The following is a 19145-nucleotide window of genomic DNA, read 5'->3' on the forward strand; positions in this document are numbered from 1 at the left end:
TGTTAAAAGCCAGTTAAAATGTTTTTAATTACAATTCATTACTAATGAAGGTTTTTGGTAAATTGTATGAAACGTTAATTTTGTCGATACAATTATTGTCATTTTACTTCTAGAATATCATATCGATAGTATATATTATTAACTGTCTGTTGAACTAACCTTTAAAAACAAACAACAAGCAAAACAAAACACAACGTACATCCATACTATCACAGTCACAATAAAACAATGTTTAAAAATACGCTATCGCAATTTTGTAATTCACGATATCTTCGTGTTAAACCAAGAAACAAAACACAGCAATGAATTTAATCTCCTTTAAATGATACAACCGGTTTATAATAATCTCGGATTACTATTTTATCACTACTAGTGCATGATAAACATGGTTGATAAAATTTTGTTGGATTATTTTGAAATTGCGGTTTATTTGGTAGTTTTGTTTGGCTTGAAATAACATTTACGTTAGTTTGGAAAATTTGGTGTTTCATCAACTAATGTGAATATCAATGTTTACCATATTTTAGAGAAAATTCAAAATGCTTTGGTATGTGCTGGAAGGGAACCACCAAGTCACTTGAAAAAAAAAAGACTATTTTAGATGACAGCAGAAGTTCTTGAGCTTACAGAAAAGGAAGAACATTTTTGTATGCCACTTTATTTTAATCTTTATATCTTCTTCTTCAACCCTCCGTTAGTCGCTATCGGTGCCACACACCGACGACAGAATTATTCATTCGGGATTTACAAATAACTGTTATTTTTCTATCGCCACTTTCTGTTCCTCTCCCTAGCAACCAAACTCGTGTTAGTGTACCTGCCTGGGTACAGTTGTACGAGTTTTATATAAAAAAAAATAATTTTTTTCGGTGCGAGAGTCCGTAGCGACTAACGGTGTAGCTATTTCTTGTTTACATAACTTGCAGATCAGGTAAATATTTAGCATCTTATTATTGCATTTTATCTGTAAGTTTTTGTCAATTCTTATTTATAGATGTCCTTTGAAGCCGAACAAAAACGCTTGTTGGAGTTATGGGAAATGGTTCCTACCGACGATGAAAATTATTTTGACGATGAGGGAAATGAAAACGAAATCGATCAAATTGAGGAACGTGATGGCGGAAGTGAATCGGAACAAGATGTGACAGACAAGAGAGAAAAAATTGGAAGTAATACCTTAGCATTTATTGGAAAAGATGGAGTTACCAGATAGAAAAAGGCTGTTCCACCGAAAAATGTTAGAACAAGACAAGAAAATTACGTAGTACGTTTGTCGATTCGAGATTACCTACACGTGACTTGAAAACTCCCAGTGATATTTGGAAATATTTTGTGAATATCACTATGTTAGAAATGATTTTGGAAAGTACGAACAAATATATAGACAATAAGAAATAACACAGAGACACTGATATATTAGAAGTGCAGGTACTAATAGGACTGATTTATTAGACAGCACGTCTGAAAGGTAATCGTGTGAATCCAGATGAGTTTTGGAACACTTATGGATCAAGTACAGAAATGTTTCGTCTGACTATGTCGCTCAGTGTATGCGATTTTATGACAAAGCAACTAATAGTGAAATTTGGAGGGAGGTAATAAACAGACGTAGGCTTCTCAACTAGTCATAACAGGTGAGTTAATAGTGGCAGATTACCTTACAGCGGCACTATGACAGATAATTTTGAACAGGACCTTATGGCAAGTGATACCTCATTTAAAAGGTATTGAAAATACCTATTCAATCATATTAATTTTGTTTGAGTTTAAGTTTGATGAATAAATTAAATAAACACTAAAAGTAAATATTTAACAAGCAGTTCTTATCGTAAGTGTTTAAAATGTGCTCTATCTACTTCCTGACAGTAATGCATCCTATTTCAAAACTCTTGCCGTGCTGGTCGTTCAATATGAAGAAAATTGTGGCTTAATTTGGTCTTTAGAAAGGTTTTCAGTCAACTCTTATTTCACTTTCGCGGTTGCTGATCTGGTAAAAAAAGGATAATTTCCTTTTTCTTTGGCCAGTCCCCTTAAACTGACATGATCAAAACCGAAGAAGGGCCTGAAGTTTAATTACTCCAAAGCCTTCATTAATGTATCGCCCTTTAAAAAAATCTAGGTATTTCTGTACCAGCATTTTCTAAGTGGATTACTTTCCAGTTCTGCGTCAGGTGTCGATTCATCTTCCTCAGTATGTTAAAGGTTATTTCAGCACACATTAAGGTACCCTTTGCCTCATCAGGCATGTACGCAATCAGATGGGTTCCTCCAATCGCCCTTATTTTGCTCTTTTTCATAGAATAACCCGTTCAGTCGCCTGATTAACCCGTTTAGATTTTGTGTTGTCAACACATGTTACATGAAATCATCCCATCCAATGTGAGCAGCCATAGAATATGACTTTCCTCAGAGAAATCCTCGAGGGCTTGTAGTATAGCTATCTGCACCTTCCTAAGGAGACAATCAAGTATAAGCTGTACTGAGTCTTTAGGGTGGATTATTCCTATCTTGATTCCACTAGTTGCAGCTTAATAATTCATCTCGTCAGTTTGGAAAGGTTTTCTCTGCGCACCTTCAGGGATGCTTTCTTCTGATCTGATTCTTTTCCCAGCGGTTTTAGTAGAAGAGGGTTTATTTTCTTCTTTCATTAACTTTCACTTTCAGACCTTTCCTTGTTTAAAAAATTTCTTATTAGCTTTATTATAGGGTGTTCTTGTTTTCAGAAGCCATCGTAACTACTTGGGTGTCACTCTACTGAGTGTTTTCAACCCCTTTGGCTTTACAACCCTGTGTGGGTGCTAGCCTCCTCAAGAATTTCTCTCCAGTCCTCTCTATCTATCACCTTTTTCCGCCAAGCACGTATTCCTTATGTTTTTATCAATTAAGGTACATTTCTCTGACAAATATTATCATGACAAACATTATCAAGGAGCATTTTTTTAACTGAATCATTTTGTTCCATACGCATTACATGCCCTCAGATGTCCTGTAAAGGGAACATTCTATAAAGTTAGAAATTGTATTGTTTTTTTCCATACTCCACGTTCAGAGTCCACGTCTCTGAACTATATGTTAGGAGTAGGCCTTCTGAAAAAATTTTGGTTAAATTATGCCAAAGGAACGTTAATACTGGAATGAATTCAAAAACTTAACTAATATAAACAAATGTAATTAGATCAGCTGATTCCAGATCGCAATATAAGCAAAGGTAATTATGGTGAAAGCCATAGAAATATTAGACCTTTACCAAAAAGAAAAGATATTATCAATTATAAGCAGCGAATATATCGAATAATAGAAAATATGTCAAAACTAAAATGAAAAAAAAAAGATTTTATTAAATATTTTTAACCAATCTTAATGGTTTTGATTTCGTACTGCGACAAACATTATTGTACCTTCCTCATAATAACAAGTTTTCTATTGTAAATATTAAAAAACTATTATTAGGGTATATAGCAAAAAGTTGTCAAACGTCAAAATTCCTTGTAGGTACTGGAAGCTTTAGATCAACACCAACGATGGTCGCTTAAAGACATTCTTATTTTAAGTTACGTGAGACGTCTCATTTATATATGTCGTTATTTTTGTAATAGTTTTATACGTACCTATTTTAACTGTGAATTTGTGTACAATATGGCTGTTGCTTACTATCGCGGAGGAAGGGTAAGTTTTTTGTTGCCAGTATGTCACATATATTTTAAGTACCAATTTAAGGGGTTCATTTTTATTCTAGTGGCTTGCTTTTTATAGTGCGGCTGATTTATCATCTCACCAATGTCATAATTGTATCAAATCTGTATAAGTGTGCACTGCCACTTTAATTTCAATTAAACATAGATACATTTTAATTCATTTAAAAAACAATAGATGATGATTTCTTCTTCTTCTTCTCGTAGCACTACAACCGGGGTGGGTTTTTGGCTAACTGCACAATTTGCTTCCATCTTGAACGGTCGTCCATAATAGTTGGGTCAGTGAGTAGCCCCATTGTTCTTAGATCTGACCATATATTGCCTCTCCATCGCATTCATGGACGTCCTAGGGGCCTTCTTCCTGTGGGGGCTTCCTCCTATATTAACTTGGCAAGGCAGTTATTAGGGAGTCTATGGACATGGCCAGCCCATCTTAGACGTTGGGATTTAATCTCTTGGACTATATCGCTCGCTCCATATATCCGCTTGACCTCAGCATTTGTTCTTATTCTTTTCAAGAATGAGAATAAGTTTCCTTTCAGTTTCTTTGGTCACGGTCCACGTCTCACACCCCTACATGAGCACCGGTCTAATCACCGTTTTATATATTCTAATCTTTGATGTTCGTGTTAGGTTGTTAGATTTAATAGTATTGTGGAGGCTGTACATACATCTGTTTGCTGCCTGAATTATTTGTTTAATCTATTCCGCGATATCCTTATATCCAGTGATTGTTGCTCCAAGATATTTAAAACTCTCCACTCTTTCAAAGTTATATGGGTCTATTGTAACATTTTGCCCTATTCTATCTCGTCCCTTTTGTCTGTTGATGCACATGTATTTAGTTTTCTCTTCGTTTACCCTTAAACCAGTTTTCTTTGCCTCTACCTCCAATTTATTAAAAGTCTCCTTCACATTGGTGACTGTGTTTCCCACAATGTCAATGTCATCTGCGTATGCTAGTAGTAATTTTGGTCCATTTACTGTCAGTATTTCTGTTTTAAGTTGTGCTGCTGTTACTACTTTCTCCAGGATGATATTAAAGAGGAGAGGTGACAGCGCATCTCCTTGCTTTAGGCCACTGCTTATTTCGCAAGATTCTGAGAGTTTGTTACCTATCCGTACTCTGGATCTACAGCTATTCACATATAACTTAACAAGCTGGATAAGTTTTTTTGGAACTGAAAGTTCTGCCATTGCATTCAACATCTGATCCCTTTTTAATGATGTCGTACGCTTGCCGGAAATCTATAAACAGATTATGGATAGTTCTATTGAATTCCCATCCTTTTTCAATCAGCTGTCTTAGAGTAAAGATCTGATCTATGGTCGATCTTGTTTTCTGAAGCCGGCTTGATATTCCCCCATGAAATTTTCTACAAACGGTGTCAGCCTACTTAATAGGATGTTCGATAAGATTTTATATGCCGTATTAAGTAGGGAGATGCCTCTATAATTAGAGCACTTGGTTTTGTCTCCTTTATTATGGATAATGATTATTACACTTTCATGTCATTTTGTTGGTATTTCCTCTTCGTTCCATATAAGTGTTATTAGTTTGTGTATTTGTCTATGTAGAGTTTCTCCTTCGTACTTAAGGAATTCAGCCAGTATATTGTCAGAGTCTGGAGCTTTTCCTGGAGATGATGATTTGCTATTCAAAATTATCTATCAAAAAGTTAGGTCTCTTATTGTTTTTATATAGAAGAGAGAAAAGCTTTGTTATACATCAACTGAAGTTATTTAAATATTTAAAATAATTTAGAATTTTAGGTTCTACTTAGATAGAAATAGAAATACGAAGCCATCATTTTATCAATTACTAGTTTAACTTCTTTAAAAGTCTAAAAGGTAAAATACAATTATAAAAATATACTTTTCATTACAATAAATTGTGCTTAATCCCATATAAACAGAAAACTTAACTCTAACGCTACAATAAAACAATTGCAGAATGTTTTTGACCCCCACAGTTTTGCAAGATAGTTAAATTTTTTTTATTAGTATAATTGCTTTAATGAAAGTTAAACTTGTACTTTGTAGCTAAAAGATACAACTTGGCCAAAATTATAATTTAATTTTATGTTAATTACATAACATTTCAGGATTTAATTGAACAACTTTTTTTCATATTACATTGCAGTGTCTAATCAAGTTTCCCGTCTAGCAAAAACAGGTTGTGTGAAGAATATTCGGGAAATACTTTACTTTGAGTGACTCAATAACCCTTTGACTCAACTTCCTTCACTAAGCCTCGCTATTTCTTTCCTGTGTTGCTGTTTCGAGGGGCGTACAAACATTTATCTTCTCCAAGTCTCTCTTCACGTTGTCATTCAACTTCTGTTGGAGACAACCTGAAGGGGTGCCTTTATATAGGTTGTACCCTACAAATAGTTTTTGTATCTGTCATCATTACTACTTAGTACATGACTTATTTAGGCTAATCTACGGGACTTTACAATACTTATTGGCAAAGGCTATATATCAATTAATGAGGTATATAAAACTCAGTCATTATTAGCAACAAAAATGCTCTGTCAACGCTATCCTTGTTTGAATTCTTCAAATAAGTTTTATACGTCTATATTGTACTCCTATCTTTTTTCTAATATTGATATGTAATTACTCTTCCTTTTGCTTAATCTGCACTGATATTTGCCTATATATTCTTCAGCAAACGGTAGTAGTATTTTTACCAAAATTTGAGAAAGTATCTTGTAACTCGCACACGGCATTATAGAGCTGCCACGGTAATTATACCACTTTATTTTGTCTCATATTTCTTATATATATATATATATATATATATATATATATATATATATATATATATATGTGTGTATATATATTCAGGGACTCTACAGTATTCACTACCTTCCCTCGCTCAACCGTTTATCTCTCTATGTTGTTCCATTCTCCATCGTTTAGGCTTCTCTTACTCATGGCGTCGTCTACTTCGTTCCTCAAGGATCTTCGGGGTCGTCCTCTTTTCCTCCTTCCTATGGGGCTTCATTCGGTTATTCTCTTTATTAATTTGCTATCGTTAGTTCTTCTTACATGTCCATACCACTTTAGTCTTTTTTGTTGTATATAATATGTTAGTATGTCTGTTTATATTCATGTTCTTTGCTTTATTTCGTCATTACTTCTCCTATCGCTTCTGATTACTCTGCAGCATCTTCGCAGACATTCCATCTCTCTTGCTACTATTTACTGCTGTTTTTCTTATTTATTATCCAATTTTCAGCTCCATAATATGTCATAATACTTTGCACTAATGTTTAATAATCTGTGTTTTTGTCTTCATATTTAGGTGTCTATCCCACCATACTAAGTTAATTTATCCTTTCCTTTGATTGTTACGTTGTCGTCAATCTGTAGATCTTCTATGTCTTCTTCACTTGTAGGTACTCTGTTTTCGCGAGGTTAATATCTAGGCCAGCTTTGGTATATTCTTCTTGTAGTTTCTTCATCATGTAACTGATGTCTTCTTAGTCTTGTGCAATCACTACTTGATCGTCTACAAAGCTTAACGTATATAGGTATTCGTTTCGTACCGGTACTCCCATGACGTCGCATTTTCTTTTTCATGTAGTCAAGGCTTTCTCTAAGTATATTTTGAATAGGGTTGGAGATGTGGCACAACCCTCTGCTTCTTTTTGAAGCCACAACAGAGCTTTTGTAGCTTCTATGAGTTTCGTCTGTATTTCTAATTTGTACATTGCCTCCCATAGTTCTGACCTTGGTACAGAGTCAAACGTCTTTCTCAGGTCCACAAATGACAAATGTATATCTCTATTTTTTGCTTTTTTCTTTTCCAATAGTTGTTCTAGTGAGTATATGTGGTCTATGCATGATCTTTCTGCCGTGAAGCCTGCCTGAACCTCCCCGATATTGTCTTTTATCTTTTCTCGCAATAGCTTACCATATAATCTTCCTATTGATGATATTACGCTTATTCCTCCTTAGTTTTTGCATCGTTTTCTATCTCCTTTCTTAAATATTATATCCCATATTTCTTCCTTGTCTCAAAATTATAATTTAATTTTATGTATGAAAATTATTGTGGTACTGTTTTTTAATAATTCTTTTTAAAGTGACGTGTAGTTTTCGTCTATGTGTTATTATTACTACTTAGTACATGACATTATAAAAATAATGATCAGTTTCTGAGGTTTACCAAACTCAAAAATTATTAGGCACACACAATTTATCTCAAAGCTTTTATAGCCTGGTTTGTATTCTAGAAATAAGTGTCATACGTCTCTATTTTCTAATCCCATCTTTTTTTCATTTTTTTTTAAATATTTGTCAAATATGAAAAATTTGATCTGTGATGCCTGTTCCTATTTCTGAATTTGCACTGATATTCGCCTACATATTCTTCAGCACACGATAGTAGTATTTTTAACAAAATTTTAGAAAGAATCTCGCATACAGCATAGAGCTGCCACGGCAATTATAGCACTCCATTTTGTTGTTTCTTTTGTACAGCGGAACCAATACTGTATATGACCATCTTTGATGAATTTCTTTATTGTCCCATATTTCCAAAATTAATTCATAACTAGTTTTTGTGAGTTAAATTTTACTCTTTTTAATCTTTTCGGCGGGTATTTTATCGCAGCCGGCAGCCTCATTATTTTTAAGTTTCTGTATACCTCTGTTCGGTTTTCTACTTGACTTTTGACGGAAAATTTAAAAGCTCTTCAAAATGTTCTTTTTATCACTCTTAATATTTCTTTGTTATCTGTTCCCATGTTTATCTTCAATTTAAGTTGTTTGCGCTTTATACCTATTTATTTTTTTTTCTTATTCTAATAGCACTACAACCCTTTGTGGATCTTGACCTGCTTTACAACGTGCTTCCATCCTTGTTGGATACTTTCCTTTGCCACTGCCTGATGTTCATGGTTTTAATATCTTTCTCTACATCGTCCATACACCATATACGGGGCCTTGATCTTGTCCTATTTCCCTTGGGGTTTTCATCTCTGGATTAATTTTACAGCTCAATTATCTGGCATTTTTTTGAAATGGCCAAGCCAGTTTAGTTTTTGTGACTCTACAAATCTAACGATATCTGCGCTCTGCATTAATTCATCCAGCTCATAGTTAATTTTTAATCTCCACGAACTATCAATGGGTTTTAACTTATTTATAATCCAAAATTTTTAATCCAAATATATCTTCCTTAATATTTTTGCTTAAATATTAATTAATTTTCATCAGTGATTAAAAGGGTTCACATTTCACATTCATATGTGACCACTGGTCTAGTTACTGTTTTGTAGATTCTAAGGTCACACTCTAGTACTATCCCTTTCGGAAGCATGTCACGAAGCTCAAAATAGAGTTGAATGGTCAGTCACAGTCAATCCAGTCAATCAAATATCATGACATCACCATATCCGTACGTAGGATAATCGACTGAGGAAGAGGACTTTTATTCTTAAACTTACTTATTCTTTCGTTTTTTGGGATTAATTCCATCACTATATTTTTGTACTTACTGCTAACGACAAAACCAACTCTATATTCGGCCTGTTTTTTTTTTGCAAAAATTTTGTGTTGTTTTCGTCCATCTTACCTCCTGTATTGCACATATGTGTACTCCCCCGTTGGTTATTTCTTCTATAAGTTTCTGGTAGGCATGCGCGGGACGTCGAGTCCCGTACCTGGTGTTGCCTTCTGTCACGCGGGACAGGATTTTTGTGATTTTTGACAGTGGTTTTAAAGCCATTTTAGTGTTGTGTAGTGAGTACTAGAAACCAATTCGCTAAGGATTTTTGCTTAGTTGTGGAATGAAATTTTAGATTCCCCGTGTCTCTAATTACATCTTTATCAACGTCTGTTTGGCCTTACAATTCTTAGAAGGCACAGATTAACGCAGAAATCTGAATTTGGTTTCGACAATTAGTTTCCGGCTTTATTTATGGATTGAGGTATTATGCCACTACCTTCACTCTTTATATATGAGACGCTGATTTAAATTCATGCCAACAAAGGTAAGTTGCTAAGTTGTAGAGATGCTATTAGAGCACAACTTTTTAGGTTGACAAAGAGCATAAAAAATTCGACTAATGTTGATCTTTATAACTTTTTGCTAGATGAAGTAAAATGTTTTCACTTGTTATCGTTTAAGATAACAAGTGAAAGATTTTCACCGCCCCCCCCCCCTCATACAATAAAAGTATACGAATCCAGGACCGATTTTCAAGGCGGGGGGGTTGGTGGTACATGAACTTTTTTCGGTGATACCGAAATTTTTTGAAGGCACTTTTCACACACTTGAGTGCCATAAAGGCAATCAAACCTTATCGTTATTAAAGTATATTTATTTGTCAAATTTTTTAGCCAGTCTCTCTGGATCCGCCCTTGCACTAAACTTACAGTAAAAACTTAATTACCAAATTACCAAGAATAAGTAGATTTATTGATATGTGGCAACACCAATCCATAACCGATCATCTCTCTCTGCGAGAAGTTCCGAGTTCCGAGTTCTCCTCTCTCCTCCTCAGACCCAGACCTTACTCGAGTTCGAGTCAGTTTAGTCAGTCCAGTCAGTCCTTCTGCACCTGTTACATTTATTGTGAATGTTTATGTAGTAGTTTGCGAGTATTAATTGCAGTTCACAATATTAAAATATTCCACGCGGTAGGTAAATATACTTAAATTTATACAAAATCATGGATACATTTTTAACTGGGCGTAAGCCAGCATTCGATACTAGTAAAGCATCAACAAATGTACAGGCGAGAGTGGTTCCAAAAATAAAATCAAGCAAATATTCTCAAGATTATTTAAATTTTGGGTTTACGTTTACTAAAGTAAATGAAAAAGAACGGCCTCTATGTATTATTTGCTCAAAAACTTTAGCAGCCGGCAGCATGAATGCCTCTTATAAAACCTCCCATCAAATAGCTAGATGTAAAAAGCCTCACACTATAGGTGAAGATCTTATTTTGCCAGCTGCAATTCAAATTGTAGAAACTATGTTTGGAGATAATTTTGCCAAAAAATTGGAGTCTATAATACCTCTATCAAATGATACTGTTGCACGTCGAATTTGTGATATAGCTGAAGATGTACTGGATCAGCTACTCGGGAAGTTGCGCGACAAGCTGTTTTCGATTCAGCTTAATGAGGCAACAGATAGCAATAAAGATGCTCATTTTATTGCTTACGTTCGATTTTGTGATGGCATATCATTAGTAGAAGAACTACTTTTTTGCAAACCAATATAACTAAAAGTCTATTGGCTTGCAAACAAAAAAAAGCAAAAAAATAGTCGCTCGCATTATTTGCTATCTTAAACGATTATATAAATGAAGCAAAAATAGAGTGGAAGGTTTGCATCGGAATATGCACAGATGGTGCTTGTGCAATGTCCAGAAAATTTCATAGTCTACAAGCGCTTGTGAAACAAAAGTCTCCAATGTATATATGGACACACTGTATGATCCACAGAGAAGCTCTGGCTTCCATAAAAATGTCTCCTGGCCTGAATATTGTGCTAACAACGGGTTGTAACAATAGTTAATTATATAAAAATGTGACCTTTGAAAACCAGAATATTTTCTGCACTTTGTAAAGACATGGGTGCATTACATTCAGCATTATTATTTTATTGTGAGGCAAGATGGTTATCACGTAGGAAATTTTTACAACGTGTTTTTGAATTAAGACATGAAATCGCTATTTTTCTAGAAGAAGAAAATAGACTGGAAGCGAAAATGTTTCGAGATAGTTTATTTTTGATGAAATTGAGCTATTTGGTTGACATATTCGAGAAACTAAATATTTTAAACATTTAGCTTCAAGGAGCCAATACACATATATTAGATACGAGTGACAAAGTTAATGGTTTTTGTAAAAAATTGGAATTGTGGAGCAGAAATTTAAAGCAAAAAAACCTAGAAATGTTTGCAAATGTGGATGAATGTATTAAAACTTACAAGGTTGAAGAACAACACGTGAAAGTTGTTTTTGCAACCATTGAAAAACATTAAGCGATGCTGACTAAAACTTTTAAAAGATATTTTTTGCCGACGACAAATTAATACAAATGATGAAATCAAGAAACAGTTTAATAATAAATCTCCCTTTGAGTTTTGGGCAGGAGTAAATGATGAGTTTTCTTCACTGAAAACCAGAGCGTTCCGTATACTATTGCCGTTTTCAACATCCTACCTTTGCGAAACAGGATTTTCTGCGGTGGCTGCTTTAAAGACTAAATGGAGATCGCAGCTAAATATAGAAAAAGAACTGAGAAGTTCTCTCTAGTTCTAATATTACACCCCGTTTCGATAAACTTTACTCTACAAAACAAGCTCAAGGAAGTCACTGATTTATTATTAAACTTGTTCATAATTTAGTGTTCAGTGCTCTTTATAATTATACTTGTTATACTAGTGTTCATGTGTATTTTATTTTTTATTTTGTAAGAATTTTGTTTTGCTTTGATTTTAGTAAATTAGTCAATGTTGTTGATATTTTTTGGAATAGGCTCACGCCCCTCCCCCCCCCATTAATAATACCGCGCCCCCAAAGGGGGCGCGCCCCACAGGTTGAGAATCACTGGTTTAAGATTAAAATCAAATCACACTTTTTGAAACATTGTTTCTATTCAAAAACGGAATACGTGAGTATAGCTCTTACTCAATAGTACTAGTTTGGTCAAGGTATTTGCCTATTATGATGATATTTCATTTTTTATAATTTTATTTATTGTCTTTATCGATTTTTAAATTGCTAATATTAAATATCTATTTGTAATGTTTAACTTCGCAAAAAAATTTTTATATGTATGTATATAAATTGTCACTATTCCTTAGACTTGTCAAGACCAAAACTATTTTTGTATATTGACTAAATAAATTCTATTCTATTTTATTCTATTAAAAAGTCACAATAAAATAGCTTTACAAAAGTTTGTGTGGCTATTGTGTAATTTAGGAAATACTAGTATTTCATATAAGAACTACCGTATAACTTTTCACATACTATTATAACCAGAAAATTGACCTGTATTTTGCGGCGCACATAATTTATTAACCTTCGCGTAGAAATTTTTATTCCTAACTGTAAACCAACTAAGTGCATGTAAATAAGGCTTAACAGAAAGGGAGAAATGTGATATCTTACATAAAACTAGCACAGCCATGATCAATTTACATTCAATTTTTAAAATACGCTTCTACACATGAATAACTTTTTGTTGAATGCCTTTAGAGTCCGTCTACCTATGCTAGAAGAATATGCATTGAAACAATGTTATTATCTTTATTTGTTTAATTTAACTATCAACGTGAGATAACGACCAGCGAAGATATTATAGAGATAGTAGTGTTGGATGCAATAGTGTTGACAAAAGTGTGAAATATGGATGAAGAAAAAGTGCCACTTTTGGTTACCGGACCTAGTAAAAGTCCTATAGTGAAATCTGATGAGAGCGTGAGTAATATTTCAGTAAAATTTATATTTGTTTATACGACATATTTAAAAAAAATATATTTTTTTTAATTATTAATCGCATCAATCTTCTTCTTCTTCTTCTTAGAGTGCCGTCTCCCTACGGAGACTGGCAATCATAATGGCTATTTTTATTTTTGAACTTGCTACTCTAAACAAATCAATCAATCTGCATTGATACCCATCACGCAGATTCTTTAACCACAAGTACTGCCTTCAGCCGACAGATCTTCTTCCTTGGATCTTTCCCTGTATTATGAATCTCAAAATTTCATATTTTGGTCCCCTCATCACGTGGCCTAGGTACCTATTCCAGTTTTCTGGTTTGTATAGTGGTGATTAGTTCTGTTTGTTTACCAACCCTCGCCAGTACTTCTTTACTTGTATTTCTATCAGTCCATGATATTTTTAATACTCTGCGGTATAACCAGAGTTCGAAAGCCTCGATTCTTTTTAAATTGCATTTTTTTAATGTCCAAGTCTCAGCTTCATATAATAATATTGAAAATATATAACAGCGAATGGTACGTAGTCTGATCTCCAAATTTAGATTTTTGCACGTTAGGAGTGGCTTCATTCGTATAAATGCTGATCTGGCATTCTCTATTCGCCTGTTTATTTCTGCAGTATGATCATTGGTTTCATTAATCAAAGTTCCCAAGTACTGATATTTTTCTACTTGTTCTATCACGTTACCATTGATTGTCAATAGGTGATGTATATTTTGTGATCTTTTTATGACTACCATGTACTTCGTTTTTTAGCGTTTATAATAATTCCCATCTCCGCACTATTCATACTTAAGCTTTTGATAAGATGTTGTAGATCTTCTATACTCGTTGGTATAATCACAGTGTCGTCTGCATATCGTAAGTTGTTATTTAATTTTCCGTTAACGGTAACTCCCGCTTTGATATTATTGAGCGTGTTTTGGAAAATTTCTTCAGAATATAAGTTAAACAAAAGTGGCGATAAAACACATCCCTGTCTAAATCCTCTACAGATCTTTATTTCTTCTGAGTGTTGCCCATCAATTTGAAGTATGGCACTTTGGTTCCAATGTAATGTTTGCACTATGTTTATGATTTTACTGTCAATGCGCTTGTTCAAAAGTATTGATATTAGTTTTTCATTTACTTTATCGAAAGCTTTTTCGTAGTCAACAAAGCACAAGTGTAGATCAACGTTTACATCCCGACATCGCTGAATCAATATGTTGATAGCAAATAGTCCTTCTCAAGTACCCATTCCATTTCGGAACCCGAACTTCGTCTCGCTAATATCCTCCTCTAGCCTTTCGTATATTCTCTTATGTATTACTTTCAGCAGTACTTTTAAAGTATGACTCATCAGGCTCAGTGTTCGATAATCAGATCACTCTTTTGCTGCTTGTTTTTAAGGGATGGTTATAAATGCTGACTTCAGCCACTCCTATGGTATTATTCTCGTATTGTACACCGTGTTGAATAAATCTGCCAATACTTCCAAGTTATCCTCTTCCACTTGTTTTAACAGTTCTACTGGTATTATTTTATGGTATTATAGTACTCCTTTTTTGTCTTTTATGTGTCCTTGCTGTCTATTTCGACCCATTCCAGTTACTTCTCTTATTTTTTTGTGCATATTTCTCATATCATATTTTGTTTCTAGTTCTTCTATTTCTTTACATTGTTTCATCAAATAGATTTCCTTAGCTGTTTTGATTTTTTCCTTAATTATTCGTTGTATTTCTTTATACTTCTGTAGATCTTTTTCTTTATATTTCCTTCTTTCTTTTATCTGTAATAGTATTTCTTCTGTCATCTACTATTTTTTAGTCTCTGACCTATGTTGTTGACCTATCAAACTTTCTTGAGCTGGTTTCAGTAATGTGTTTTTTATATTATACCACTTTTTATTTACATCCATAGTTTGTTTGTTGTCAGTTAGTGTTTTTTTTGCATATTAGCATTCACATTATTTTTTGATTCGTTTTTTATTTCTTCGTTTTCTTACATTAATTTTTGGTTGTTGTTTTCTGAGTTCAATACTTTTTAATTTTATTTTCACGTCAGCAACTAACGGATTGTGGCCTGAGTTAACATCTGCTCCAGGATAAGTTTTAACTGAGGTTATAGAGTTTTTATATCTGCTATTTACAAGTATAAAGTATATTTGGTTTCTGACAATGTGGTTTTCTGAACTTTTGAACAGAACAATACATAAATAAAATGTTTCTTTATATTTTAGTTTTATTTGATTCGATTTTATTTAAATCTATAAACAAATAGTTTGTATTGCTAGCACATACTGTAGAATTAAAAACAAACTGCTTGTGTGACATAAATAAAAGGCATTTCTTAATTTCTATTTTATTTTAATTTAACCCAAGTATGTTGTAGCAAATGTTATTTATGTTTGTGAACCACTGACAGAAGGAAGCCAGGCAGGGTCGTTAGTGGGCATTAGTACTTAAGCTACCCTCAACACAAAAGATGGATTAGGCTCAGTAGTAAGAACTGACGTTTATTTTAATACAAGTTTGCAAAGAAGTATGGCATCGATGTTGCGCATTTACCTTGTACAGACTAGTTACTTTGAGACAATCTATAGTAATAAAATATTATAATAAATTTTGTGGAAGTTTTGAAAACAAAGTTGTTAGTGCTTTATTGTTATATTAAATAAATTTCCATCAAGTAACGGTCGAATCCATCACTTATACACTTATCAATAACAAAAAACGGGTTGTATTAGATAGTGGCATTAACACTTAACATTAAAATTGTAATGTTAAAGAACTAAGTAGAATGAAATATTACGACATAAGTTTTATTTAAAAACAAATTTAGTCTGCATTTAGAGCACTTAATGAAAGAAAATGATTTATGTGATGGTAATTTACATCTCTATTACTGCTAACAGGCTTCAGGTTGTCAGTCCATCTGGTTGGTGGGCGTCCTCTGTTCCGTAGTGCTTCTGTAGTTGTAATTACTTTGCATAAAACTTTTAAAAGAACGACTTCCGATAGTATTGCTTTCTATTAAAACAAAATAAAATATCTTCTATGATGGTGTTTTTTCCTTGTATTTTATAAAGGTTATATACTGGACACAGTTGGAAATATCTCTGGATTCGGTTTTGTCCTCAAATATCTTCTACCAGTCACTTTTCTTTGAATAGTATTACTAAAAAGCGAATAGACTTTAAAATGAGTGACTCTCGTTATTATGGGTTTTTTAGAACACACATATTAACAAATCATTTATTTTTTTTATTGTAGGAAGGAGAATCCTCAACATCGGATTCGTTATCAGTTAGGCTAGGTCTAACAGTAGTTAGAGATTATGGGACGGATTTTCGCTCAGTTGGAAGAGTTATTCCACCTGAAGAGCGGATGACATTTACCTGGAACGATATAAACGCATACGCAAGGACAAAAACCACCAGAAGTAAATTTTGTTGTTTTGGATTTATGAGTTATACATTTGATGAACATATACTAAAAAATGGTAAGAAGTAGTTAATTACTATATTCTTTATTTTACATCTTTTATTTTAGTTTTATACTTAGCATTTATTGCCCTAGAAAATGCCTTCGATAAAATACCAAGAGATGAAGTATGGAAAATATTAAGAAAAAAGAAATGGACAACGAATTATTAAAAATAATAAAAGAAATATACAATAAGAACAACAATGCCGTAATTGGTAATAGTTCAACGTCAGATACGTTTACAATAAATCGAGTATTGTTCTGAAGCTATCTTCTTGTGGCATTTTAAATTAATTACTATTTAAATGGAAATAAGCCACAATTAAAGGTTAAAATGCGTTTATTGGCGTTTCAATTTCAACTTCGGAAATCGTTGTATTTTGAGAACAATTTCCGAAACGTCAATAAACGTATTTTAACCTTTAATTGTGGCTTATTCCCATTTAAATAGTAATTACTAAATCGAGGTTTAAGAAAGGGAAAAGCACATAACCCAACACTATTTAAAATATTTATTGATGAAATTAATAAGAAATGCATGACAAGGTGTACAAAACTAAATGTAAGTAATAGAAAGTTGCAAAGAGTAGTAATCTCAGAAGAAGTATTTGCTGATGATTTGGAGCTAATTGCAAAAACACAAAAATAACTTAAGAATAATTTGTAAATATGCAAAGAAATACTCACTGAAAATGGAATGAAAATAAATAGTAACAAACCAAAAGTTATCCAGATAAGAAAAACAGGAGAAGTTATTATAGAAATTGAAGGAACAAATAAAGATTAAGTTTAAACTTTTTATACTTAGGAGTAATAATAGAAGAATCAGTATCTCTAGAAGTAGAAATCAAAGTCGAGTAGAGAATATGTTACAACTGTATCATACAATGAACAAAAAATTTATATGCAGAAAAGAAATATCACAAAGAACGATACAGATAGGCGTAGAACTTTTCAATTCAGTTTGCTATATCAGATTTACTTTTTTCTAGTTGTCCTTGTTCATTTTTAATGGGCATTTGAGACTTCTGTTTTTCTCTATGTCTTGTTCTATACGGTCTTCTTGATGTTTTTTAATGTCCTCTTTTATCTGTTTTCTTATTACTCGATTAAGTTCCTTAAATTCTGCAGTATCTCTTTTGTTTTGTCTCAGAAGATCTTTTCTTTGTTTCAGCATGTTTTGTGATTCTACACTTATTTAGAATTTTCGTTTTCTGTTAGCGGTTGCCACTTTTGAGCTTGTATTTAATAGTTCTTTTGTTATAACCATTATTGAGATTTTAGTTTATCTGTATCTATATTTCAAGTTTTTCTAAATTTATTTCTATTTTTATTATGTTTTATCTCTAATTTGGCTCTAACCATTCGGCGATCGCTACTTACTGACGCCGCATTTCTTAATCTTACGTCCTGTGTGATAACTGTTTTGTTACGCAGTATGAAATCTATTTCGTTCCAAGTTTTTTCGTCTGGGGATAGCCACGTCCACTTTCTTTGAGGTTTTTTCTTATAGAATGGCTTGTAGGAAGTTAACCAAGGTTTTTCCTCTCTCATTTCTAACTTCAGAGCCGAATTGTCCTATAAAGTTTTTGGTTTTTTCAAGTCGTTGTCCGATCTTAGCGTTGAAGTCTCCTATTACCATCGTATACATGCTGTGATAATTCGTGCTAGTTTCTGCAATTTTCTCATAAAATTCGTCTATCTCTTCGTCGGGATGTGCTGCGGTTGGATTGATACTTAAATAATTTTCAGGGAGATGTTCTCGTTTACATTTAGCCTAATCATTGCAATTCTTTCAGATATTTCTATGAATTGCTTTACTTTATGTGCATATTTCTCGGAAATTAGAAATCCTACGCCATCTAGGCTTTGTTCTTCTCGCTCTTTGTAACATTGGACATTACACTCTTCCCCTTTTCTTTTTACCTCTGCTAGACCAATTATGTCCCATTTTAAGTCCTTGATGTCTTCTTCGAGTTCATAGACTTTTTCATCTTTGCTTAAGAACCTTATATTTAGAGTTGCGATGTTCAATCGTGTGGTTTTTAGCGAATTCTTGATTCCCCCAGATTCCATTAAACTATCCTTTTTTCCCAAGAAGTGGGATTTACCATTACTGTATGGTCTACCCTTTGCTTAAGAACCTTATATTTAGAGTTGCCATGTTCAATCGTGTGGTTTTTAGCGAATTCTTGATTCCCCCAGATTCCATGAAACTATACTTTTTTCCCAAGAAGTGAGATTTGCCATTACTGTATGGTCTACCCACCTGGGGGCCCATTCCTTTTGTTTTAAATACCGCTATATTTCTGTTAGGAGGTTTTTAGGCTTAAAACACCAGGCTAGACGGGTTGGTGAGTGATTTTATACAATCCCTAAAATCACGGGATTGCCACTTCCGCCATCCACACAGTTCCGAAGGTATTCTTCTCCACCGTGGCTGCCGTTGTGGACTTCAACCGTGACCCTGGACAAAGACCCTAAGCAGGTACTAGTTTCCC

The 19145-nt window shown here is 33.5% G+C and overlaps 2 protein-coding genes across 3 annotated transcripts in view; one reads left to right on the forward strand and one right to left on the reverse strand.

Annotated features, from left to right (window-relative positions):
• The window catches only part of LOC140441519 (uncharacterized), a 54678-nt gene extending 54341 nt beyond the window's left edge, over positions 1-337 (reverse strand). The window contains exon 1 of the mRNA XM_072532296.1: positions 160-337. Within this exon, the coding sequence (XP_072388397.1) occupies positions 160-205 (46 nt within the window). The 5' untranslated portion in view covers positions 206-337. The remainder of the gene's footprint in view (positions 1-159) is intronic.
• Positions 338-3478: 3141 nt separating this feature from the next.
• Positions 3479-19145, forward strand: part of w (eye pigment precursor family transporter white) — a 47944-nt gene continuing 32277 nt past the window's right edge. Inside the window, exons 1-2 of one of the 2 annotated variants that reach the window (XM_072532298.1) lie at positions 3479-3666; positions 16432-16660. In XM_072532298.1, coding sequence (XP_072388399.1) covers positions 3637-3666; positions 16432-16660 — 259 coding nt within the window. In that variant the 5' untranslated portion in view covers positions 3479-3636. Of the gene's footprint in view, positions 3667-12958; positions 13152-16431; positions 16661-19145 lie in introns of those variants that run through there. The other variant, XM_072532297.1, reaches the window with a different exon arrangement.

This window comes from Diabrotica undecimpunctata, chromosome 5 (assembly GCF_040954645.1).
Source record: "Diabrotica undecimpunctata isolate CICGRU chromosome 5, icDiaUnde3, whole genome shotgun sequence".
Lineage (NCBI taxonomy): Eukaryota > Metazoa > Arthropoda > Insecta > Coleoptera > Chrysomelidae > Diabrotica > Diabrotica undecimpunctata.